Source organism: Sapajus apella, unplaced genomic scaffold, assembly GCF_009761245.1.
Source record: "Sapajus apella isolate SASKATOON/1434 unplaced genomic scaffold, GSC_monkey_1.0 scaffold23, whole genome shotgun sequence".
NCBI classification, from domain to species: Eukaryota; Metazoa; Chordata; class Mammalia; order Primates; family Cebidae; genus Sapajus; species Sapajus apella.
In genome coordinates, this window is record NW_022436963.1 from 6,198,908 (window position 1) to 6,224,893 (window position 25,986).

A 25,986-nucleotide genomic window follows, 5' to 3' on the forward strand; every position below is an offset into this window, starting at 1 on the left:
TGGGTCTCCCTAACTATGTGCCTGATGGCTGAGAAAGGTGAACATAGGCCCTGCTCCCAGGTCTCAAGCTAGAACAGAAACTTAACAGCCTATTACGGTGGGGCCCTGCTTCCCCTGGGTTGGAAAAGACTCTGGCCCAGTCCAGGAGGGTGGGGCAGGCATGAGTGACAATGCATGCTAATTAGCACTGTGCAGAGCTGTCATCAGGAACCCAGAAGCCACATGGTCCCAACCTGGTTTGGGGTTGGTGCACCAAATTCAAACCAGCTGGTCTTTGTTTAGAAACTCTCTGGGTGGGTCCCGACCCTTTCTGGACAACAGAAGGGCTGGTATTTCCTTACCCTGAGCCCTGTTTTAGTCACTAAGAGATTCTACAAACTCTGGAGCTAGTGCTGTGATGGAGCTGGCCTCAGAGGCACACATTCTTTCTTTAATTTGTTTGACAAGTAGGAGCTGGTATGAGCCTAGGATCCTTATTTAGAGAAACAGGGAGGAAATAAGAATCTCCTTCCCTGACTACCTGCCTATAGGGTAAAGTCTAAACTCTTTCCCAAGTTCTCCGTGACAGTCCTCCTGCCCATTTCTCTCATCTTATGTCACCATATCTCTGGCCTTTCTCTACCAGCTCCTTAACTCCAGCCATTCTGAGCTATTTTCAGTTCCTATAAGGGGCCCGCTTCTCCCTGCAGGGCCTGTCTTTATACTTCTTGCTTTGCTGGACACCAGCTTTAATCCCTATTCCTCTGGCTAACTGGTCCTCATCCTTCGGGTTCCAGCTACACTGACCCTTGCTCAGGGTAACCGCATTTGTTTGGCTGTGCCTGTTGTATGTTTTAGCTTAATGTTGAATGTACCATTTTGTAATTGTCTGTTTACTCAGAACTGCCAGGCCCCAGGGGGGCAGGAGCCTTGCTCACCTAGTTATCCATTGCTTCTTCAGTACTAAGCATCAAGAAAGCCTTCAATAAATGTGTGAATGAGTGGCTCCCTCCAAGGGATCCAGGCCTGTGTTGAGTTCACACTTTCCATTTTAACATCTTCTAACCCAAAGCAAAGCTGATGAGACCACAAGCTGCTCAGCAGTTTAGAAGCACAGCAGCGCCCTGGAACCCAAGATCAAAATGGTATCACCAGTCACAAGACAACAGCATGTTCAGAATGTTTCTGTTGCTTAGAAATCATGTCTACCCAGCATATTTAAAAGACAGCACTAGGGAACACATCACGATATCAGCTGAAATTTTAGCCTCAAACATAAAAAGGGCAAAATTCAGTAGAAGTAGAGGGTCAGATGAAGAGACTTCTAAACCTGAACTCATCCTCTGTGTTTGCTACTTGATGCCTGAGAGAACATAGGCAAAAAGCATATTCCCCATCTGCATCACTCATCTGTTCTTTAAAATGGACACAGTCATCTGCACTTAAACATGTTGTCACAAAGAAAAGGGACAAAATTGACCAAGTGTTTAGCAAATTTCATGGCACTTAGTACTCAAAAATTTTAACTATTATTGTTATGTTTATTAAAATGAAATAGCCTTTAATTTTTGTGGGTTGTAGTTTTCTCCTTGGAAATAAGTTCATGAAAGTGAAAAAATAGAGTCACAAAATGACATGTAGAAAGGACTCTCATTTCTGCCAGGGAGTAAACACACACACATGCACAGTGTGTGTGTGTATACATATACTGTGTGTGCATATATATGTGTGGGGGCATTGGGGAGGTGTAGGGATATGTGTGCATATAAAGTCTGGGAGGGTATTCTCCAAAGAATTAATAGGAACTTCCTCTGGGAGATGAGTTTATGGTTGATTTTAATTTTATTACATATAAAATCTGGAAGGGTATTCTCCAAAGGATTAACAGGAACTTCCTCTGGGAGATGAGTTTATGATTGATTTTAATTTTATTACATTTGCTTTACTATATTTTCTAATGTGAGCTTATTACTCATAAAGTGGGTGATGCAGGAGAGGAGCTAACATTTAAAAGCAAAAAGAAGGAAACTAGGTAGAGGGCAACAAGGCATGACATATGCTTATTCCTAGTTGCAGGTCTTTCTGTTACTGAACTTGGCCCTCCCTTGGGTTTTGGCAGGATTTTTTACCCAGATCTCCACCTTGGCTGACGTGCAGGAGAATGTCATGGAATACCTCCACGTGCTCAGCCGGCCCAAAGTCATCGACCAGGAGCATGATGTGGTGTGGACCGAAGCTTACATCGACAGCACCGTGAGTCCACGGGGCCCCGGGAAAGAGGCTGAGCTTTACTCCCATCCCCAAATGTGAGAGTTTTCTTGTGTTAATTCCAGAAAACAGCAACTATATCACTCTTCCTTATTTTCTGGGCTCAATGACATTTTTCTTGATTGTATGTATAGTTTGTGTTGGTCATCTCAGCAAGCAGAGTTGGTGAAAAATCATAATGTACTAGAAAGTACGACGTGTACTTCGGAAAGGTAGCTGACCAGCACAAAAGAAATCACGTTTTGCTTGTGTCTTTTCTAGTTACTTCTGTCCCACTTTTTCACGTGTTCAAATTCTGTGAGTGTAGCAATGATTACAAGCATGATCTTAGATTCTGTCCTCGCCATATGTGAGCCCCAGTCCTGGCAATGAAACTTTGTGTTTCAACTGGGAATGTGAGCAAAGCTCAGCTCTAATAACGAATTGGAGCCACCATGGAGGCCACAGTTGCATTTTCTTCCCATGCATAAGTGAGAATATGCTCAGTGGTGGTTCAGTAAGCACCGGATTGTTGTTTGAACTCTGGCCGTGGGCCCATTCAAAAACTGAATTGCAAGCAGCAGATTCTGGTGCCGAAATTGCTTAAAAGGAGGAGCTTTGCCAATCATCAAGTAATGGCTCAATGGCTGGGTTTCTTGTGTAATCTCAGGGTGATTTTTCATAGTGATAATCAGTCTGATGGGAGTGGTGTTTTTCATTTATTGATTATAAATGTTCTCACAGGGCCTCTCTCCAGTCATTTTTGTTGGGATTAACATCACATTAATCACTGTAACCCAGACACAGCTGTCCTCCGGAGTGATCTCGATGGCTGTCATGGGTCAGCTTTTCTCTCCCTGGGCTCTCTCATTCCTGCTGCATTTCTGGCAGCTGCAGAGGCAAGCTCAGGGCAGGAAAAGCACGTGGGAACTCATTTCAGGGGACACCATGACACAGGCCAGGCCACAGCAGCTTGCCCCGTCTCAGCCTTCAAGAATGCAGGGCAGCCCTGGAAATATGAATGTATCTACTTGTCAAAAAGGGAGACCCCTTCCCAAGGAAAAGTCATCTTGAATAAAGATGGATGTTGAACTCAAAAGGCCTCCTCCATGCTGGGGAGGCTGTGAGCTTTTATTAGCTTGAGTCTGTCCCGAGTTTGGTTTTACATCATGGAAATAAAATAAGCTGCCCCATTTATGTTGGCACCATATTAACAATAGCAACCATGGTGATAACTTCATCTCTTCATCTTACATGTTATTGGGTAAGGCAGGAAAAATAGGAGTGAGGAGGAGGAGGAGTGTGGCTAGCCAGTATTGAAGTAACCAAATCACTCAGTGGTTTTGTGTACAAACCAAATAGCCAGTTTGATCAGTCATTTTATTTGTTTCATCAATTAAAAAAAATGTAAGACACAGTTTCTACAATTAAAACATTATGGTAGTAGCACCTGGATAGACAGATCAGTAGAGTAAAAGGTCCAAAAAAATCAACTACATATGGGAATTTAGTATACAATAGAGGTGATGTCTCAGATCAGTGGGGCTAAGATGGGCTTTGTAATAGATGCTTTTGGGAAAGTCAGCCATTTGGAGAAAAATAGAATTAGTCCAGTCTTCACATCATACCCAAGAAAGAAATCCAAGTGGATCAGATGACTAAATCGTAAAAAAACAAAACCGTTACTAATAAGCACTAGAAGAAAACCTCGGTAAATTCCTCTGTGACCTGGATTCTGGGAAAGACTTTCTAACAATGACTACAAAATCCACAGGCAATAAAGGGAAAAGATAACTAAGTTTGGCTACTTAAGATAAAAACAAAACAAAATAAAACAAAAACCAACTTTCGTAAGCCAAAAAGATATCTTAAGCAAAGCCAAAAGACAAATGATAAAATAGGTGAAAATATTTGTGACATATAGCACACATGAAGAATTAATATATATAATTATATAAATAACTTTTACGTATTTATAAATATATATATGTATAACATATAAATAACTTTTAAAATTGAGGAGAAACCCCTAAAATTGTGCTAGGAACAAAATGAGCAAAAAATTAGACAATTCACAAAAAAGAATCAAAAATGGCTGTTAAACATAAGATGTACAACTTCATTCATAATAAGAAAAATGCAAATTAAACTATAATGAGATACCATTTCTCACCCACCAGAGTGGCAAAAACTAAGAGCTTAACCATGCACTCTGTTGATGAGGCTGTGGGAAAAGGAACACTTATTTATTGCTTGTGGGAATGCCAACTGGGGTGATTTCTATGGAGGTGAATTTGCATTTACCCTTTGACCCAGCAATCTTACCTCTAAGAATTCAACCCTGAAGATGAACCACTAATAGCACAAAAATGTATATGCACAGGTTTGTTCATTTAGGAATAGCTTGTAATTCCAAAATACTGGAAGTTACCTAAATGCCTAAACATAAAAGATTGAATAAGCTATGGTATCTACGCCTAATGGAGTCAATATTAAAAACAAGAATGAGAATGACTTGCGTTAGCTGATGAAGAGTGATTTACAGAATATACTTCTAAGTAAAATGAGCAAAATCATATATAGCATACTACTTTACATAAGAATTATATATAGCATGCTACCTTTTATATAAAAAACAGGAGGAAATAAGATACATAATTACTCATTTTACAAAAAAAAACAAAAACAAAAAACAGAGTAAACCAGAAACCAACAGAACTGTCATTCCCCCCCGTACTCAAGCCCTCTTCTCTGCACCACCTCTGCATCCTAACAAGACATGCAGAGGAGAGGTCTTGGGAAGGGAATCACATACCTCTGAGTATATCTTTTTGCACAGTTTCAACTTTTGAAAGCACGTTGATGTTCTATGTATTCAAAAATTAAAATTAAACAAGAATGGGGAAAATTAAAAGTGAATGCAAACAGAACAAAATGAATTCAATAATATTTCAAATGAGTAACAAAGTTTCTCAGAAGGGGAGGAAAAACAAACTTTAGAATATACTAGTACACACAATATTAAATTTTGAACGCAATACTGTCACTATCTACTCCTCGATCCAGGGAGGACAATAAGAATTGCAAATAAATTCTAAACTCCATTTCGTGTCATTTGTGGTAGTATGGTTACAGCAATTCTGAATCTATTTTGTGAGTATGGTGGGATTGGGCAAATGTGTAAACGCTGAAGACAGGACATCTGTCTATGGGATTAGACTTGATTGAAAAATCCCAACTCTGCCCTTCAAAAGGGCCTAAAAGCAGTGCCACCCAAGTAGCAATGAGCCCATCCAGTACCCAGATTCTGGCTTCTAAAAACCACTCCCCCTAAGAGGAGCCTGAGGCCCTTAAAGTAATTGCTAATTCCAGGGCTGCAGCAGGGAAGTTTCCAAATAATAATAATAATGATAATAATAATAAGCCTGGAATAGTTTGTGCCAGAAACTAAGGCAGTGCTCAGAACAATAATGTGGTCATGTCAAAAGGATGCAGGATCGGCATGAAGAGGCTGTCATTGGTCAAATCTGGGACAATTTGAGCCTCAAAATAAGGAATGACAATAATGGTTTACAACTTGTTGAGTAAAACATAAATCCACGTGTTCTTATCAATAATTAATAAATAAATCCCAAACAGATGAACCAGATAGACAAGTAAGTGGGTGAGAAGGGTGCAGTGTATAAGGGCTTGCTGACAGGTAAATGTGGAGGGAGTGGTGGAGTTAGAAAGTCACCGTTTTGCAACCATTTTAGTAAAGACTGGTTAGGCCAAGGGTCTATCAATGGATGCTAAATCTAGGGGGAAAGTCTGATGATGAGCAGGGTATTTTTTTGATCTCAAAGTGCTTCTCTAGGCTTTTCATTAGTCATGGGGAGGAGGTGGGAATAGCACCTAAGCAGTGGGATACTGTGTACACTGTCTTAGCATACTATGTATTGGATGAATCTCAGCAACATTTTGGGTGAGTCCTCAACATCATTGGTGGGCATCACCAGTGAGAAACAGATGGACACTGTGTGCCTGTGGAGAAAGACACATCACACTTATGTATTGTTTTGGCCAGGAACACATAACCTGATGCTCATGGCAGACATAAGCTCATGAAGCAGATACAACTTTGCATTAATGTGATGTCTTGCTTTAGTAATGTTCACCACTTAAATCGGTCATTGTATTAGCTTTGCTAATTACATACAGATATAGGAAGTTAGAGGGAGAAACCATTGCTGCTGAAGCTTTTGCAGTAAAGAACTTTTGTGACCACAGAGCCAAAGTAGATGGTCTGGGACAGATCTGGACATGTAGTTACAGAGGAAAGTCTCTGACGTCTTTTGCTTTGTCTTAAACATTTGCATGAAATTTACATTCTGTGCCATAATCCTCCTTATTTACTTTAAAATAAAATAATATTTCAGGTGGCTCATTAATAAGTAGACTTGGTATGCCAAGATGACAGAGCTCATTTATTTTACTTCTTCAAGAACTCTTTAAGGTTCATAAAACTAAACCCACAGAATTGGGTTATCCCTAAAATGATAGCCCGACATTGTTGCTATGCTTCCCAAGGTTCTGTTGCTGTACCTTTGCAAATAGCCCTGATAAATAGATCTCCTGGTAGAATGTTCTGAGGGTTCCTTCTCCTCTTGGTGGTATTGAGCAACCTGTCAGGCCAGGAAGGACACTGGGGAGTCTGTCTTCCCCTTTCTTAGGTCTGCTGGGTGAAGAGAAGGCAGCTGTTGCTTCAGTAGGTATCTCTGACCAGGAAGCAGCAGTTTCTTCCAACTCCTCATCTGGATCTGGATTCTGCCAGGACATGAACAAACAAGCAACAGAAAAACCCATCACTTATATAGGGTCAAAATAGGATTCACATGGTGACCTCATCTGTAGAGTCTAAATTCTGAGATGCTCACCAACTTTGGAACCACCCAGAAGATCAAGGGGGACATTAGCAGTTTGGAGTTCATGACTGTCCTGACATATCCAGGACCATTCCAAGCCAGCATTACCCTAAGGTGACCCAGCTTGTAGTAATGAAAGAGACTAGACTCCAGGAGCACTTGGCATTGGGGCTGCTGATTGACCCCATTTTAGTAACCTGATGTTTTGTTGGTATTGGTAGCTTTTGATTTTTTTTTTAAGTTAAGCATATTTATCATCTACCTTAGTTTATTCACTAAGCGCACTGCATGTAGATTAGAACAACATCCCAGGTTTGAATTGCACGTCTGCTCCATGTTCGCTCTGGGACCTTGAGCCGGTTACTTAGCCTCTTTAAGTGTAGTTTTCCTCATTTCTAACATGATGATACGACCTGCCTTCCAGGGTTCACTCTAAGGATGAAATGTCTATGTATGTTGCAAATGCAGTAAATACTGTTTACTGTCATTCCCAATTTTAGAAAACCTAGTGTAAGTTTATCTCCCGGGCTGAGAGAAGTGTTTAAAAATACTCTCCTTTCTTTGAGCTGGGTCTCACATGGTAACTACAACATGATTGATACCATATTCATAATATAATTTGGTAGTTAAGTATGATGAGTACCTTGGAAAACATTGTTTGTTTAAAGATACTCTTTAATTCTTTGGAATTCATTTGGCTGTAGTTATGTGCTGGGAGCCAGGCACTGATGTCTGGGGGTTGGTGCCTGGGTCAGTGTCCCCGGAAAAGACTAGGATTGTACTGCACTAGCCAGGCAGAACCTTTAGTCCCTAACAGCCGTACTGAGGAGAGCCCTTGCTGAATTGCACCAGGAAATGGAAATATGACAGCAGCCCTCTTCACCATCTGCCTGTTTGTCCCGAGAATATTTGCTGCTGACACTTATGGCTGCAGCAGCTAACCCAAGATAACTTAGCCACGAAATATCTCAATTTTATTATTACTTTTTCTATAAATATCCTATAAAGAGAATGATGCCTTTTGTTTCCCAAAACATTCTGTTTTTCATAGTGGTATTTACATTTACAAAATACAGTAATTCTCGATCGTTAAAATCATCAACTCCTAGAAAATGTAGCATTCCTTCACACATGATGTTAACATTATTCTCCGACAGTTGTTAGTCGAAGATTCATTCGATGAATCCGGTATTTCCAAAATAGGCGATTCTGATGATTCAGACAATTCTAATGTTAGTTCTGTTTAAAAATAACTCCAAGAACAGTTTTTCTATTTTATTTTCACTTTGAAAATAGTCAGATTTGCTTCAACTTCAAAAATCATGTTTATGTCAAATTAAATGAGTGCTGGCAGTGAGCTGCACTTTTCTTTTTTCTAAACGGGAAAAGGGTTAACTGGCTGCAGCTTAACTGACACAGTGTTCTCCCTTGGTGCTGCGATCACGTGTGCCTGTCGCCTGTCGCCCATGGCACCCTGGACATGTGATCTGGAAGGCCATTCTGGTGCATGAAGCACATGTCTGTTCTCCACGTTTGAGTTGCAAGCTGACTTGAAGTCAGTCGTCTTTATTCCCAAACCTATTGACGCCAGTGATAATTTTATCATAATTGTATAAATTAATTAAATATTATTTAAACCAACAAATTGTGAGTACGAAAAGAAAGCCATTGCTTCTGTGAATAATGAATATCTTGGAAAGACTCTAAGGAAAATTGCTAAAAAAATTACCACTGTGTTAAGTATGGGCAAAGCAACCATAAAAGACCAGGGAGGAAAAAGAAAAAACATCTTCCCTGCATTCAGAGAAAATTGATACTTAATTTTTCTTTCTTTCTTTCTATAGGGCAATTTTCCTTATTTGTTTGTGTCATCCTTGGTTGATGTAGTGGATCTGGGGGCTGGGTTAGTGTCTGCTTATTGTCTTACTGTCTCTTACTGGCCTCTGGCAGCTGTGTCCTCTAAGGAGAACATATCTTTCCAGACACAGAGAGGTCACTAATTGGTGTGTGAGTCGCTGTGATATCCAGATAGAGACAACCAACACACTCCTGTTACGCGGGTCAGCATCGCCTGTATGGCTAAGCTAGTTCTCTACTGCTCTTTATCAAATCAGCACAGACTTAGGGGCTTTAAAAAACACAAGAGTGTCTTCTCCAGGTTCCATGGGTTAAGAGTCTCAGCACAGATTAGGAGGCTCCCCAGCTCAGGGACTCACAAGGCTGCAAGGAAGTGTTGGATGTACTGCAGGTCTCATCTGCAGCTCAGGATCCTCTTCTAGGCTCATTCAGCTTGTTGGTAGTTTTCAGTTATTTGCCCTTATAGTTACCATTTTCTTGCTTGCTGTCAGCTGGGAACCACTCCCAACTCCCAGAGGCCACCCAAAGTTCCTTGCCACGTGGCCCCTGTAGGCTGTTACATGATGCTGTTTGCTTTTCTCCAGGTCAGCAAGAGTGCAACCCTCTGATGCTTCACCTTCTCCCAAAAGCTTCTTCCATTAAGTCAGGCTGACTCAGGATCATTTCTTTTTTAATAAACTCCAAGTCAATTAGTAATCTAATCATGCCAGAGATATCCCTTCAGCTCACACTCAAGGGGAGGGAATTTGATGGGGCATGTACATGGGGCAGAAATTTTGGGGGCCATTTTTGGATCCAGACTACACCAGTGGCCTGTGTCCATGTGCTATGGTCTGAGAGGGAAAGATAATGCCAGAAGGAAATGCAGATGTATCTCTTGCAAACTGTCAAGAGAAGGTTTCAGGGCAGCTATGTCCATTCTTCATCATAACATTTCTACATAGCACTGATGTTTCCCAGAGGAGCCTGGTTCCCTTTGTTGTATTGCAGTGTGAAAGGGACCACGATTCCTTTAGGAATCAGAAGACCCGTGACCCTGCTGATGTATATTATTTCTACTAAATACTAAGGAAGTAGGTATTTGTTGATTATCTGTAGATTTGGACACTTGTACCCAAAAGATGGCTTTAATATGGTCTAACTCTTCTTTCTCTGTAATTATCTGGGTAGTTAAGGAAAAGGAATCCCTCCTTGCTTGGCTCATCAGTGTTTGTGACTGAAAACCCAGCAGTAATAAATATAATTTTATAACTGATTTAATGCTTAAATAAATAGCTTAAAAACGGCCTGTGAGTATGGTGCCTTCCCTATTAATCATACATTGATTCATGGAGTTCTGGTTCTGGACAAGTTCGAGATAAAAGTTTGACTGTGAACAGAAGCTGAGTTTGGGTTTTTCCGCACAAGAGCCAACCACTGCATTTAACCAAGGCACATTCTAGAATCAGACAAAACTTCCTTTCAGGGCCCATTCTCCCCGCTTGTTGCTCCCAGTCAGATGAAATATTCTGTTTCCTGCTTGGTTGTTCTGTTTCATTTATTTTCCTGGTGAAACCCAAATATGACTTAATGTTAACAACATTAATTATGTTTAATAAGCTCTCATGTATTAATTGACAAAACAGCAAACACTGGAATTCTGAAATTCATAGGCCTCTTATCTCAATACAAGTCATGCATAGTCATTATCTCTTAGGTGCAGAGCAAAAGATCGTTAACAGTGGAATTTGTTCCATTTTAAAAGCAAATGACTTGTGCTTTGGAGTTAGGTCTTAATCTGCTTGGAAATGCTATTCAATTTGCTGTGCAGGATAGGGCCAGTATCAAACCAAGGAAGCATCCCCCTCCAAGGGAGTTTACACAGATCGCAGTGACACACAGAAGGGAAGCAAAGAAATCTTTTAGAAACAGTGGGAATGTGACCATTTAAAATAATGAGAATTCATTATCAAACCCTCTTGCCCCTCCCATTTGCTGGTAATGCAATTCAGTAGGCAATTTGTAGGAACTTTCAAACCAGTTTAGCTGCATTTGCAAATTGGACCTGTATCCCTCCTCCTCACCCCCCACTAAGTCCAACTTGGAGAAAACACTTTGCATTTGATAAATTGCACATTTGTTTCAGCTTCCCATCTAGGAATGGCACCTAGGTCATTTAGGAGTCATTTGGGTGATTGCTTTAAGCTACAACCTCTTACTCCCTAAAAGCAATTAAACAGACGGTCAAAGCCATCCCAAGGATGTTGTTGGAGCTTAGAAATGGAATTTACAGTGTTTTCCCAAGACACTGCTGCATATCAAAGAAGTTCAAATTGTCAAAGAAACACACGTAAAGATAAACATAAACCATCCTGCTGGTTTGTGGAACAGAGAATGCCATCTGCATTACATGGCAAGGAGGAAACTGATTACATTGGGACCTCTATTTCATAGCAGATGGGTTCATTAAATTTAATAGCCTCCAGAGCCTTTAGAAACCGTGTTAAAAACATGTGGAGCATGCTGTGACACTTCACTTCTGGCCCCACAGTCATTATAACTCTGGCACAGACTATAAATATTACAGTACTTTATTTCCATTGAAACAGATTACTAGTATGATTTTTTTTTCCAGGAGATGTTAAAAATATGAGTGTATTCCTGATTTTTGGTACCACTTATAACCATCCAAATATTTTCCTCTTTCATTTGATTCTAGAGTTTTCTGTTAAACAGATTTTTTTTTTCTGAGCTCAACCATATTTTTTTTCTTTGAGTTGGTGTTAAAAAATAAACTATGAATCGATGATATAAAACTATTACCTTCAGAAAAGATGTCCTAACACTCTGTATGTATGACTCTCAACTAGTAGAAAAGCTTAGGGCTAAAAATGAAAATGATTTCTAGATTTCAGGTGTTTACTGTTGTTTCTGTTTTTATGGATTAATGATTTGCAACTGTCTGTAATGAAAGAACAGCCTCTATCCTCTGCCATATACAGATATATAAGAGCATCTAGCCTGAATAATCATACAGCCTGATGGATTATTCAGCAATCTTTGTTTACAAGTCACAGCTTCCAGTGCAAAGTGGCAATGGTCAGAAAGGCAATTTGATGACTCTTGGAACTGGGAGTCTATGCAGTTCTGTCTTGAGGCATGACTAGATTCAGATGTTGTATTAGTTTCTTCTTGCATTGCTATTAATATAAAGAACTACCTGAGACTGGGTAATTTATAAAGAAAAGAGGTTTAATTGGCTCAGGGTTTCATAGGCTGTACAGGAAGCATGGCTTAGGAGGCCTCAGGAAACTTACAATCATGGTGGAAGGCAAAGAGGAGGCAGGCACGTCCTACATGGCTGGAGCAGGAGGAAGAGAGAGAGTGGGGAGGTGCCACACACTTTTAAATAACCAGATCTTGTAGGCACTCACTCAACTCACTATCACGAGAGCAGCAAGGTGGGACGTCTGTACCCATGATCCAGTCACCTCCCAGCAGGCCCCTTCTCCAACATTGGGGATTACAATTTGACATGAGATTTGGGTGGAGACATAGACCCAAAGCATATCAGGGGTTAATTCTAATATCATTTTGACTTGTTACTTGACTCTTACTGGCTTAATTCCCAGGCAGGATCTTTCTACATGGTGGCAAAAATGGCTCTACTGTTTTCTGCATCTAACATAATGTTCTTAACTTTCATTACGCTTATAACCCTTAATTTATTTGCCTTTCAGCATCTATGTGACGTCTATGATAGATAGGCCTGTTTGGGTCACAGCCCAACGTTGAGAGGTGAGATGGACCTACTACTTAACAGCCTGAATCTCACAGAATAAGGAGAAATCAATCCAAAAGTTAATTGATCCTGGGAGGACTGAGAAGTACCAAAGTCCCCCACAGAACTTGTTGGTAGAATCCAAAACCAATCCATGCCTAAGATCATGTAACATCTCAGCATGGTACTAATTATGATACCATATTGTTAAGCTATGGAGCCCTTCAATTAAATGTCTTTGTGGACCCTTTCATATAAAATACATAGAAGCAGAGGTCCTCTGGTAGGTATTGGAGAATGGAGACATGAAGCCCAGTTGCTTGGCCACATCCCAGGGAGGCTCTGAAGTATTGTTTTCATCTTTCCTGGCACTGCAGAGCCTAGGTAGTATTCTAAGTAATCAGGGGTCAACCTCTGAGAATAGTTGTATAGAATTCTCCGCTATGGATTCTCTGTTGTACCCTTAAGTTTACAACAGAGTGCTGGGTTGAGTCCAGTTAGGTAAGATGGCTGTGGGGATTGGGAGGTTGAGTCTGCATTTGAAAATCAAATTGAGGAAGTTATTATAATAGTATTACTATTTTATCATATTTCGGCCTTATTTTTCTTCATACTTCTGACGATCAAACGCTGGCTCGTTGCACTTCTGTCACCTCTCGGAAAGCATTAGCTCTAGGCAAGGGAACCCACTCAAGCTGGGAGAAATTCACTGGATGGATTCAGGGGCAGCCCCAGGAGGAACAAAGACCATCAAGGAGCAAGAAGCCACCAAGAGCAAATGACCACCCTCTTTGTTCTTTCTTCCTTTTTCCTTTGTTCTTTCCTCTTGTCCCTCCCACCCGCCACCCCCAGTCATGGGTGAAACACAGTCCCCTGGTCTCCTCCATGTCCTGGCTTTACATAATGCCCCAGTTCAAATCTAAGAGGGATGAAATCAGTGTGTGTGCATATCTCATTTTACATTTCTGAGCAAGTTATACATACAACTCACTCTAGCCCATGGTTCCATTGAGGTCAGATGTCCATCTCTTATCCAATCAGTTATGACCCAGGAAGGCCAAGGGATAGAAACAGATCAGCCAGGGCTACAATAACATTTTATAAGAAAGAGGCCTGGAGGCTGGGTGCAGTGGCTTATGCCTGTGATTCCAACACTTTGGGTGGCTTAGGCAGGAGAATAGCTTGAGCCCAGGAGTTGGAGATCAGCCTGGGCAACATAGTGAGACCCTGTCTTTAATTTAGCTACAAACTAAGTTAAAGAAATTAGCTAGGCACAGTGGAATGTGCCTGTGGTCCCAACTGCTTGGAAGGCTGAGGTGGGATGATCACTTGAGCCCCGGAGATCAAGGCTGCAATGAGTCACGGCTGCACCACTGCACTCTAGCCTGGGCAACAGAGTGAGACCCTATCTCCAATTTAAAACAAAACAGCAACAACAAAAGATGCCTGGATAGGAGGAAATGCCTGGAGTCTGAAGGAGTTGGCATTTCTAGACCTCTGTCTTTCTGACTGAGGTTTCTGTAAGTTATAGCCCAGCTGGGCTCTGATCCTAACTCTCAGGAGCAAGCCTTCTTTCCTGTTCTCTGAGCCCCAGGCACACATCCTCCTTTCAGCCCCCGTGGATCCAAGTGTCCCCGCAGCCTCCCCCCGGCCCCACATCCTGGAGAATGCTGCCCTTCCTCCATAAACTGTCCCTGCTGTGTGGGTGGTGGGAAGCCTCTCCCTTGTGCCTTCTGAGAGCTGAGGAAGATATTTTGGCCACCACAACCAAATCTGTACCGCTTTTCCTCCACTTCATGGCCCAGATATTTGGGCAACTTAAATTCTCAGAACTGATTCTCATGCTTTGACATGGTTTAGACTAAAATGAACACATTCCTCTTATTACCAGCATGAAGAACAATTAAAATAATCCCAGAGAATCAGCCTGTGGTTTGATATCAGCTGCCAGTTTCTCTTCTCTTACTGTACACAGGATTTTCTCCATGTGAAAGATTTCATTCTTTCACCTTTATTCCATAAGAATTGATGTGCCAAATATAAATGTATTGTCTATGAGGCCAGGGCACAAAGACACCATAGGTAAGAACAGTTCGCCTGACTTGGCCTCTTAACCTGCTTCTATTTAAAGCAGCAGAGAGTCACCCTTACCTCCCCTGCCTTCATGACCTTTCACACCCACTTGTGAGTGAGGTGTCCACTGGGGGGCTCCTCGTAACCTTTCTCTGCTGGTTACACATGCTCTTATTAGAGGTATAGACCAGACATGACTCAGTCTGCCCCTCAGTGCCAGGTCCTTAAGGGGAATTTCTCTCTTGTTCTGAAGAAAGGAAAAGCAAAGCCAGTAGTTTATTCAAGCAAAAGGAACTTGCTTTTAAATCAATTTTCATTATGTTTAATCTAAAAATCTGGAACATCAACATCTTTTCTGGTTGATAGAAACAACTATGAAACACTCTGGTCATTGATTTCTCTTCTGAAGTGATCAAATCAAAGGCAGCCCAAGATGAAGCAAGGCCGGAGTACTCATCCCACGGTCTGTTTCTCTGTCACTTAGCCAACTGTTAAAGGGGCCATTGTTTCCGTGGAAAGATCCTTCCTTTGAGGAAGATAGGGTTCAGTGGACCCCCATGGTATTCCAATAGAAAGGAGCAGTGGGAAGCCCTGTCCACACACCTTATAAGGGCAGGGACATTGTGAGACCAAATTGGATGACTTTTTCTACCTGCCTCTGGAAAATATTTGAAGACCCAATTTGAAAAGGTTTCATAAATAATTGAGCTATTTTCATTGTCAACTAATAAGTTAGAGAATCTAAGGGCTCACTGCTGGCTTAGGTAGCATCACCACTGGCTTAAAACCCTTCAGGGGAGCCTAAATTCAAGCATTTGAAGCCCCTGATAACCTGACTCCAGTGAACGCCTTAGTCTTCTCCTTCAGTGTGGACTTTCCCCATTCTGGGCCACCATGTGGCCTTACCCTGCTCACACACTTATAGTCTCTAGAACCAACCCTGTCTTCTCTCACTCCTAGACCATTGCACACGCTGTTCTCTCTGCAGGAAGTGGTCTCTTCCTCCCACCCCATTCAGAAGCCTCTGGACTTATCCTTTCCTCTCGGTTTCATCATCTCCTCCAGTCTAGAATGAAGCATTGATGGCATGCTTCCAAAGCAAGTAGCACTGTCCTAGAGCTTCTTGTACTATATTAAGAAGTCCAGATTTATTTTTCCCACTGAACTATAAATTCCTTGAGGAGAGGGATGGTGTCTGGTTCACTGTCGCATCCTCAATATATGGCCAGGCATTTAGTAGGTCTATGTATAGACTCAGGTATATAAATCTCATAGACTCAGAGATCTGAAGCTTGGAGAGCATGTGAAAATAACTATGTTTTCTTTTTTTTCCTTCCTTCCTTCCTTCCCTCCTTCCTTTCTTTTTTGGCAGAGCTTCACTCTTGTTGCCTAGGCTAGAGTGCAATGGTGCAATCTTGGCTCACTTCAACCTCCTCCTCCCAGGTTCAAGTGATTCTCCTGCCTCAGCCTCACTAGTAGCTGGGACTACAGGCTTGTGCCACCATGCCCAGCTAATTGTTTGTATTTTCGGTAGAGACAGCATTTCACTATATTGGCCAGGCTAGTCTCGAACTCCTGACCTCAGGTGATCCACCTGCCTCAGCCTCCCAGAGTGCTGGGATTACAGGTGTGAGCCACCATGCCTGGCACATATCTACATTTTCTAACCATTCGTTAAAAACAGCATCATCTCCAACATTTCACTGAGCATGCAGCATCCTTGCTCAAGGCCCTCTTCACTGGGCATGTGATCAGTGGACACATCTTCACCATGGGACTGAGCTTCTCTCAGGTACCCAGCACCACCAACCCAATGAAGATTTTGCCACATTCATCAAAAAGGTCTGAATTCACGGGTCCATGGTTTGAGGAGCTAGGATAATGGCATTATGACATATCAGCTGTGTCATTGTTCAGATAAAATTGGTAATATCTTTGCCCACTGTTACAACAGAAGGAAATTTTTTTTTTTTTTTTGAAACAGAGCCTCCTTCTGTCACCCAAGCTGGAGTGCAGTGGCACAATCTCAGCCCACTGCAACCTCCGCCTCCCAGGCTTAAGTGATTCTCCTGCCTCAGACTCCAAGTAATTGGGACTACAGATGTGTGTGACCATGCCCAGCTAATTTTTGTATTTTTGGTAGAGACAAGATTTCACCATGTTGACCAGGCTGATCTTTGAACTCCTGACCTTAGGTGATCCACCCTCCTTGGCCTCCCAAAGTGCTAGGATTACAGGCATGAGCCATGGCACCTGGCCTAGAAGGGAATTTTTAAACCATATTTTGTCAAGATCGCAATTAAATCTGGCTGTTGAGTATACAATGGGCATTCAGGAAATCCTTAGAAATAACCCCTTATAGTTGTTGTGCTTTCAGTGTGCTTGTTTCTGTACTTCCCTCAGGTTCTTACCATGCTCAATAGTGCTTCACCATTGCTGGCCATTCTCCCTCGCTCTCAGAACATCAGCTGTGCTGGTCACCTTTCAGTTGCCTGGACACCCCAAACCTTCTCCCTCCGCTGGGCTTTTGAACATTCTTCTCCTTCTGAACTGGAAAGACTGCCCTTCTGCTCTGCTCCTGTACTGGGAGAGAGGCTCTTTCCCATGCTCCTTGTCTCAGCAAGAATGTGCCCATTCACTTTCCATCTCAGGTCCCCTACAGGTTTTCTTCATAGAAATTATGATCATTTAGAATTATCTTAATGAGGTGCTTTGACTTTTCCCTCTCTTTAAAAATTCTTGTTTTGTCTATCTCATGAACAGTAACGTAAGGACTGGGGTAGTCTGTCGTGTATCTCTGTAACCTGGTACTGTGCCTAGCACAGAGCAAGTACCCAGAATCAGTTAAGAAAGGCTAAGCGGCTTGCTCTCAGTCCTATCACCAGTCTCTTTTTACTGTGTACTACAGTGTGTTTGTTTCTCCCTGCCTGTACTTTTCCTAAAATGGTACAACAAGACCCCAAGAATTAGAGAGGAAATAATATAAAGAATGTTGCTTCAGCATGGATGGGGGTACTCAGAGAGAGTCTAAAATATTGTCTCCAAAATGCATGTGCCGTATTTGTGTTTCCTTTTGAAAACTGAGCTGAATGGTCCAGTTTAGGTCTGAAGCAACTGGTTTTCATGAATGTCACCTTCATCTAAGTAGCAGTTACTGATTTTGCAGGAAGAGCAGGGACATTTGGGAGATGAACGAGATTTCTGCAGTGCTCCTTTTCTGTGCATGTTGCTAAATGCAGTATGTTGGGGAAAGGGTTGATTGCTTAAGGCATATTGTTTACATTGTATTACTTGGGTCTGATGGAAAAGTTCCTAACAGTGGTTTTCTTGCTAAAGATATGGTTTATGGGAAAGTGCAGAATGTGATTTTTTGGTGGGGCATCATCATGATTTAGGTGGACTCCAAAGAAACTTGATATGGGGAGAGGCCAGGAAAAATATGCAGGTCCATGAAGCTTCTTTAGCATTAGGCCCTCAGTTCTTCATCAGATTGTAAACGCTCTCTGCTTTTAATCACCATTTTTATTCAGGCCAACCTAATTGCTCTGGGCCAGGCTGGAAAGGAAAATTCCCAGAAAGCCTGATATCTTGATAGAGTGGTAGTGAGTTTCCTGAAGAAGACGCTAAGAAATCCTTAATGAATTAGCATTTCAACTTTTGTAACAGGATACGAAGGAATGGGGGTGGGTGGAATCATAGATTTTTGACAGCTGTTTGCCATCATAGCACTTGACAATCTGCTTCTTATTTAGTTTTCTGGTATGTAAAAGCATGAAATTCTCAAGTTAAGAAATATTGATCACTTTATGACAATATATATGTAACAAAACTGTACTGTATTGAAAAAACTTTCTTTTTAAAATGATATTTCTATTTGGTTACTAAAATGTGCGGGTCTTTTTATTTAGAAAATGTGGTTTTGTTAAACATAAGTTATTTAAAGGTTAAAATAATCTTAATTTTAACTATTAATATTATTAAGAACAGATTTTCAACCAAGTACTACTGAATGCAAACGAGAACAAACTTGGAAAAGAAGAGTAGGGCTGGGAATGCAAAGACACAGCGAGGGCTGCGCTTTGACCACAGTACTGACATTCACAGAGGCCCTTTGCTACATTGTCAGAGCCAGACATTTTTGTAAGGTCTGGTGATTTCCCCAGACTTCATGGAATCTAGATTAAGTTTGCCAATTTCCGGTTTCTCTGGAGATGATAACCCAGCATAGGACTGAATTAGAAACACTCAGAATATATGGACTTGATGGTTCTCTTATTAAGCTGGATTGCCCTTCTCTACTGTAGCTGGTCAGCAAACAGGAGGGTCCACTCTTTTGCCATCAGTGTTCTAGGGACACTTGCAGAACCAGATGTGATGTTACCTAGTTCATTGACATAAGACATCCACTGAGCTAAAGGTTAGTCCCTATGCTGGCCAATAGGATGTTATAAGTTTTCATTTTTAGGAAATACGGCTTAAGTCCTTACCAAGCCAATTAAGTAATTTGTACATGTTAAAATATTTTTAATAGTTATTGGCATCCTCCAACACTTAGAAGTGAGGCTATAACAAGTCTCAGGCCAACTCTACCATCTATGCAGATATTTATTAGCAAGTATGCACAAAAGCCAAATGTTTTAAAGCTCAAGGAAGTTCCAGCTATTTATCCTGTAGGTGTTCTGATGGCATCTTGCATCAGAGCAAATGCATTATTTGCAAGAGTCAGCTAACGTTCTATTTGGAGTCAGGTAACTGAGAGGCCTGAGTCAGCAGCTGAAGGCAAGACTGTTTAAAAATCTGGCCAGGGTCACTATTTCTAAAAATAGAGCTCCCAAAGTACTTATTTGGGTGCTTGCAGAGAAAGGCAAGGCTCCTGCAACATATTGAACGAATTCACAGAGTGTACATTTCCAATTTTACCAGTAGGAGTTCACTTCTGGCCAGGCACAGTGGCTCACGCCTGTAATCCCAGCACTTTGGCAGTCTGAGGCAGGTGCATCACGAGGTCAGGAGATTGAGACCATCCTGGCTAACACGATGTAACCCCATCTCTACCAAGAATACAAAAAGTTAGCTGAGCATGGTGGCACGCGCCTGTAGTCCCAGCTACTCCAAGGCTAAGGCAAGAGAATCGCTTGAACCAGGGAGATGGAAGTTGCAGTGAGCCAAAATTGTGATTGGGCCACTGTACTCCAGTGACAGAGTGAGATTCCGTCTCAAAAAAAAAAAAGAGTTCACTTCTAATATCCATTGTGGTAATTGAGAAAACTTTTGATGTTGGTCAGAGATAAATAGCCATAATACATATAGCTATTTGCTTAAAGACTAGCTGGAAGGTATATTGCTGATGAGGTCAATTGACCATCTCTGATATATAGACTAAAATTAGCATTCACATTTGTATCAAAACATCTACTCTGAAGTATTCTGCAGTAAATTGCATACCATGTAACAGTGTTGTATTATATACTGTTAAGGTTTCTTTTGTGAAACGGAAATAATAGTGTTGCTGATCTCAAAGAGTTGTGAAGATTTAAAAAGATAATACTGTTTAGCACTATGCCACGCCCATAGCAAGTGCTCAACGAGTGCTAATCATTATTATGTAGAAAATCAGAATAACATTATTGCTTATTGTTCCATACAGAGTTTTTGTGGAGTGAATGCTTTCTTCCTTTTATTTTGGACTTGCCAAGTTCTGACACTCTCAAAAAGAAAATGGGAAAGACTAGGCCGTGGATGTGTTTCCCTTCCCAGCAGAAGAGCATTCAGTCACTTTCACCCTTTGCAGTCAAGGCCCCTGCTCTGGGTCATGTGTCCAGCTTGTCCTGCCTTAAAGCATGCCATGCTTGAGGAAAGAGAAAGCCTACTGAAAGCATCACCTCTCCTTGTCTCAAAAGACTTTATGGCTGTATCACTTAGGAATGACTAGAGTAAGAACCAAGAAGGTTGAGAGGAAAGGCTGAGCTGTGCAAATTGGTGGTGCACTTCAGAAGCATCCCTCCCAACGGTGGAGAAGGGCAGAGGTCACCTGAGTAGCACGTCAAGAATACCTGGGGTACTAAGAACTGACAGTTAAAATGCACACCAGACCCTGTGCTAGGAGCTTTTCCAACTGTCAGGTGGGCCCTGTTATCTCCATTTACTTGAGGAGGAAGCTGAGACTCAGAGAGAGTGAGGATTTTGCCTAAGGAAATGTGGTAGTTCATGGAACAAATGGAATTCCAGCCCTGGGTCTTCTGCCTGGGTGTGAGACTGTGATCTCAGATTCCATGTTATATCCAGGAAGGTCTCCTGTGTATGTGTATGTGCTCTGAGGTTGCTTTAAGAAACTGCCAAAGTCTAGAATGCCTAACGGGAGATTAGAAATGTTGCACCTGTTCCCACAAGTTTGAGTTATATCACCTCTACTGAATTTTTGAAAACCCCATGGTACTTGCTTTCAGTTATGAAAACACTGGAGCCAGCTGGGCACGGCAGCTCATACCTGTAATCCCAGCACTTTGGGAGGCCAAGGCAGGTGGATCAGGAGTTCAAGACCAGCCTGGCCAACATGGTGAAACCCTGTCTCTACTAAAAATACAAAAGTTTTCCAGACATGGTGGCATGTGTCTGTAATCTCAGCTACTTGGGAGGCTGAGGCAGGAGAATGGCTTGAACCTGGGAGGTGGAGGTTGCAGTGAGCTGAGATTGTGCCACTACACTCCAGCCTGGGCAACACAGTGAGACTCTGTCTCAAAATAAAATAAATAAACAAATAAAACAGTACATTGTCCTGAATTATGTTCCCCATAGCCTTGGCAACCCAAGATAGGAAACTTTAAATTTTTCAACATGTATCTCTTACATGGAGAGTTCTCTGTGCTATATTAAATGACAGAAGGAAAACTCAGCTCATCACGCTTGTAAGAGAAACCACAGCATTCCTGTTTAAATCTTGAGTCATAACAATTCTGTGTGATGGGCTTTTAAATATCTCAGAATGTGTATTTTGAATGTGTTATACATCACAAAAGGAATTTGATGGTGTTATCACAGCAAATACTGTAATCACATCCTATAATACATGTGCATGTCTTTATTTTATTTTATTTTTTCGGTAGAGGAGGCTGTCATTCTCCAAAATGTTAAGAAACCATGGGAACAGATCTTTTAGGTTTAGTATAGCTATAGGGGCCTGTCTTGTTTTCTTTTGTTGTGAATTGCTTCTGTTTGTCTACCTGTCTGGCAAGCAAAATACATGAATTATTTGCTGTAGGGAAATTCAGAAGCAACAAGCCTGAATGCAAATTCTGCATGATATGTCTTATTGTACAGAAATGTCGGTGACTTAGGAGAGAGACAGATCCACTGAGGACAGCCTTGCTTGCTGCCAAAGAACAGTGGCCAAGAACCTTGCTATATGTTGTTCCCGGTAAGTGAGGCAAACACTTACGTCACTGGGTTTGAGACACAAGTCCTACTGATTCCACTCTCAGTATGCATCTCAAATATTTTCTCTTCTCACCGTTAGCAATGTCCCATCTACCCTGTCTCCTGCCTGGAACATCCCTGCAGACTTCTAAGTGGTCTTTTGGGTTCACTCTTAAACTTCCAGCTTTCTCCCTGACATTATTTTAGCTCCTGGGAGGTGAATACCCAGCCACCCTCTGCCATCATGGACCTCTGTTGTTTCCTGGCTAATACTCACCTAATCTTTATGTTTCAAATTACAAATCCCTTCCCTAACTTTTCAAATAGAAAGTGACCACCTATTATTCTTTCATAGAACCACTTCTTGTTCTTGTTAGCACTTAGCACAGCTTCCTATTATTACGTGTTGCTTGGACTATTTTTAAAGTTATGCAGGTAACTCTAGAGTAAGGGTCACTAAAAAAAGCCTGGGTCACTGACATTTTTTTTTTTTTTCGTTTACCACCCTATTCCCATTACTTAACACAGTACCATACAAATGGTAATATGGATGAATGCCTGGTAGAATAGTGTCCACTTGGGAGAACATGATTTTACTCTTGGTGTGATTGAATCTGTTTACCCAATGCTTCGTCTGTTCTTCAAGTCTCTTTTTAAGCACTGCCTCCTCTGAAGTCCCCTCCCTGCCCTGGCTCCATGGCCCAGTTATTATATTATACAGTATGGTTATCTTTCATTGTTCCTGTGTGTCTTCACTTTGTAGGCATCCCTGGACTGAGTCATGCCCAAGTCTCTCATGTCTACACTCTTCCTTGGCCCAGGCTTTATAGATGTTTAGTAGATAAATGAATAGCAAAGAACTATATTATTAGTTCTGAAAAGTTTAAATCTAAAAAAAAAATGTGAATGTAAGGTATGTATCACTCAGCTAAAACCTAGTTGATAAACAGTATGTAATTTCACACCCATCTGATTCATCCATGGTTAAAAAAACACACACACAACTCATTTTAATATGGAATATTGAAATTAGGAGCACATACAGCAACACCTCAGAGAGCCTGCATCTTATTTATCTTTGCATGTGGCCTGCATACCCAGTACTCCTATAAATGTTCATTGTGTGATTGAGTGAATGAGTGCATGAATGTATGCCTTCAACTTGCTGTTGCTATGATATTAGATTTTCAAATTTCCCAACATGGAGATATGGAAGCCATTGTTATTTGAAATAACTTTGTGGTTGTTACTCATTAATTTTAGTTAGCAACAAAAAGAAAGATGAAAAGGACCAAATTTTACCATTCCCACATTTTCAGAGCTTTTCTCTTCTTGTGGGTGTTTCCTGCACACACATATTTGAGGGAATGCTCAGTATTCACAACACATTTAAAGAAAATTCCCTTGAATTTTAGAGCAATTGAATTCTGGAATAGCTCATTTGTGTTAGTTATGGGTAACAAGCTATCCAGATAACAATAAAGTCTGATTCTGTTGGGGTAAATCACCTTATCAGTCAAAATCCATTGCTTCCTAAAATCATTTAAGCCCCCTCATGTATTAACTTAGATCACCATTAGGATTTTTAAAAAAAATCTAAATCACTGTCTATCTTTCATTTTTCTTAAGAATCTGGGCCAGAAGCGCAATTGATTTCTTCACATGAAACGGGAGGGTAGCTGTTACAGGGGAGAAAGAAAACTTTTCATCTACGCTCTTAGGTTCAGTGACCAAAGCTGATGAATTAAAACTGACAAAAGCAGATTAATAGGAGAAAGGTTTATTTCACATGTACATGGAAGGCCACACAGGAAAGAAGTAAAAACTTTAAAAATTACTTAGGCCTTGGAGTGTATATACTATTTTAACAAAGGGTAATAAATTATGGAGAAGTGACAAGACAAAGGAAAGGGAGTTTAGGCTTCTAGGGATGGCAAACTGTGGGAAGGTGAATAGATGGGAAAAACAAATAGGTGGTAAGGATTGTTTATTAAGATTTGCTTTGCAGACTGAAGTTAGTACTGTTTCTAGTGATAAGAGTCATTATCTCTTCCTGGTACAGGAGAGGGGAGAGCAGACACCTTCAAAAAGGAAATTTGTGTCCAAATTTTAGGCAGAAAAGGGAGAGGACACAGAATTCTTCCTGCATCTGCTGTTTCTCAATTGCCTTCAGCTGAAAATAATCTTTATGACAAAGTGGCATATTTTGGAGTGGCATAATTCTGATCCCTGTCACAGTTTATAGTCTTCCACTTATTAGCAACTTTCTACTCCTTGCTGTTGGCTTCTCATGGCTGCCATTTTATGCTACTCTGTTCCCAATACTGTTACTGCATTTATATAAATTTCCTTAATAATGAGTATCCTGTTGTATTCTGTGACCTCATATTTTCTTTTTTCTTTTAACTAAGTAATCTCATCTGTCAGTCATGATATTACCCTGGGTCATAAGGGTTTGAAAACCTTTTACTTTTTTTGTATCAGCGTTGAACATGGTAATCTTAAGGAAGGCTGCTCCTCAGTATAGTCTGTTGAGGTGAACATGTTTGGCTGATTTCCCCAACTAGTTTTGCCTAATATTTCTTGACTGATTGTTCAAGAAGTCTCACCACCTGTCCATGACCAAGTGTGGGGGAAGATCTGTTAGTGCCCCAAGTCTCTAGATGATTTCTTTGTGGTAATTAACTTCCTCTTAATATCCATTCAGGGAGCCAGTCAGAGGTGTCTCAAAAAATCACTTTTGAAACTCCCCAAATGAGGAGGAGTGGAAAGCCTGGGGATACTGAGGAGCTGACCTTTGTCCCTTGCGACTTGGTGCTATCAGCGACCACACCCCAGAATTTTTGAGGCTCCTTGGTAACTGAACGGACATTGGCGAAAGAAGTTTGAAGGCTGAGGCTCCAGCCTTTGTTCTGCTGTGTGCCCTTATATAAATTACTTCCTTTTTCTGGGTCCAATTTCTCTACTTCATTGGATCAGGTGCTGTATAATTTATATTGCAGAACAAAGTTAACGTGGTGATACTGCAAATATTTAAAATATTCATGTTAAGATCATATTTGCAATAATGACTCAGTGGGTTGAATTTGCCCACTATAAGTATTCTTAGATACTCAGCTCTAAAATGTTTCTCCAGAAACTCTTAATACCTGGCATATAGGAGACATTTAATGAGTTTTGTTGAGTGAAAAAAAAACATACCTTTCCCTGGGTTCATGTATCGTTGACTGAGCAACCAAAATAATGATAATAATTGCAGTTACATTTATTGAACACTCACTGTTGGCCACGCACACTTCAAAGAGATTAAGACATAACTATACATCAAAAATATTTCTAAATAAACGTAACATTAATATTTTATTGAATATGAACATATCATTAAGTGTAAATATATAGCAGTCTTATGAGATAACTATTATTATCCCTATTTTCAGATGATAAAACTGAGGCATTGAATAATTGAATAACTTTCCCAAATATCCATTCCAAGATATTTGTTTAAAAAAAAACCTGTCCTTTCTGAGTAGAATGCTTAAATGTAAATGTTTAAAAAAAAAAACGGTCAGTTATTGGAGCATTAAGACATTTGCCCTTTACCTGAATAATCCTTGGCTTGTCCTTTGCCGAAATTTTGAGTGATGTTGGAATAGCTTTATGATAACCAAGTGGAGATTCCTGACACCGTAAAGGAATGATCATGTGCTTGGTGCTGAATGAAGTTTTAGAGCACAGCTGAGGCCCAGAGTCTTC

The 25,986-nt window shown here is 40.9% G+C and overlaps 1 protein-coding gene across 9 annotated transcripts in view; it reads left to right on the forward strand.

Moving 5' to 3' along the window:
* CACNA2D3 (calcium voltage-gated channel auxiliary subunit alpha2delta 3) overlaps positions 1–25,986 on the forward strand; it is a 933,834-nt gene that overhangs the window by 627,792 nt on the left and 280,056 nt on the right. For all 9 annotated transcript variants that reach the window (XR_004272347.1, XR_004272353.1, XR_004272348.1 and 6 more), the window contains one exon: positions 2,099–2,232. Coding sequence is in view for 2 of the 9 variants with exons in the window: in XM_032289508.1 (XP_032145399.1) it covers positions 2,099–2,232 (134 nt within the window). In the remaining 7 variants the exon portion in view is untranslated. The remainder of the gene's footprint in view (positions 1–2,098; positions 2,233–25,986) is intronic.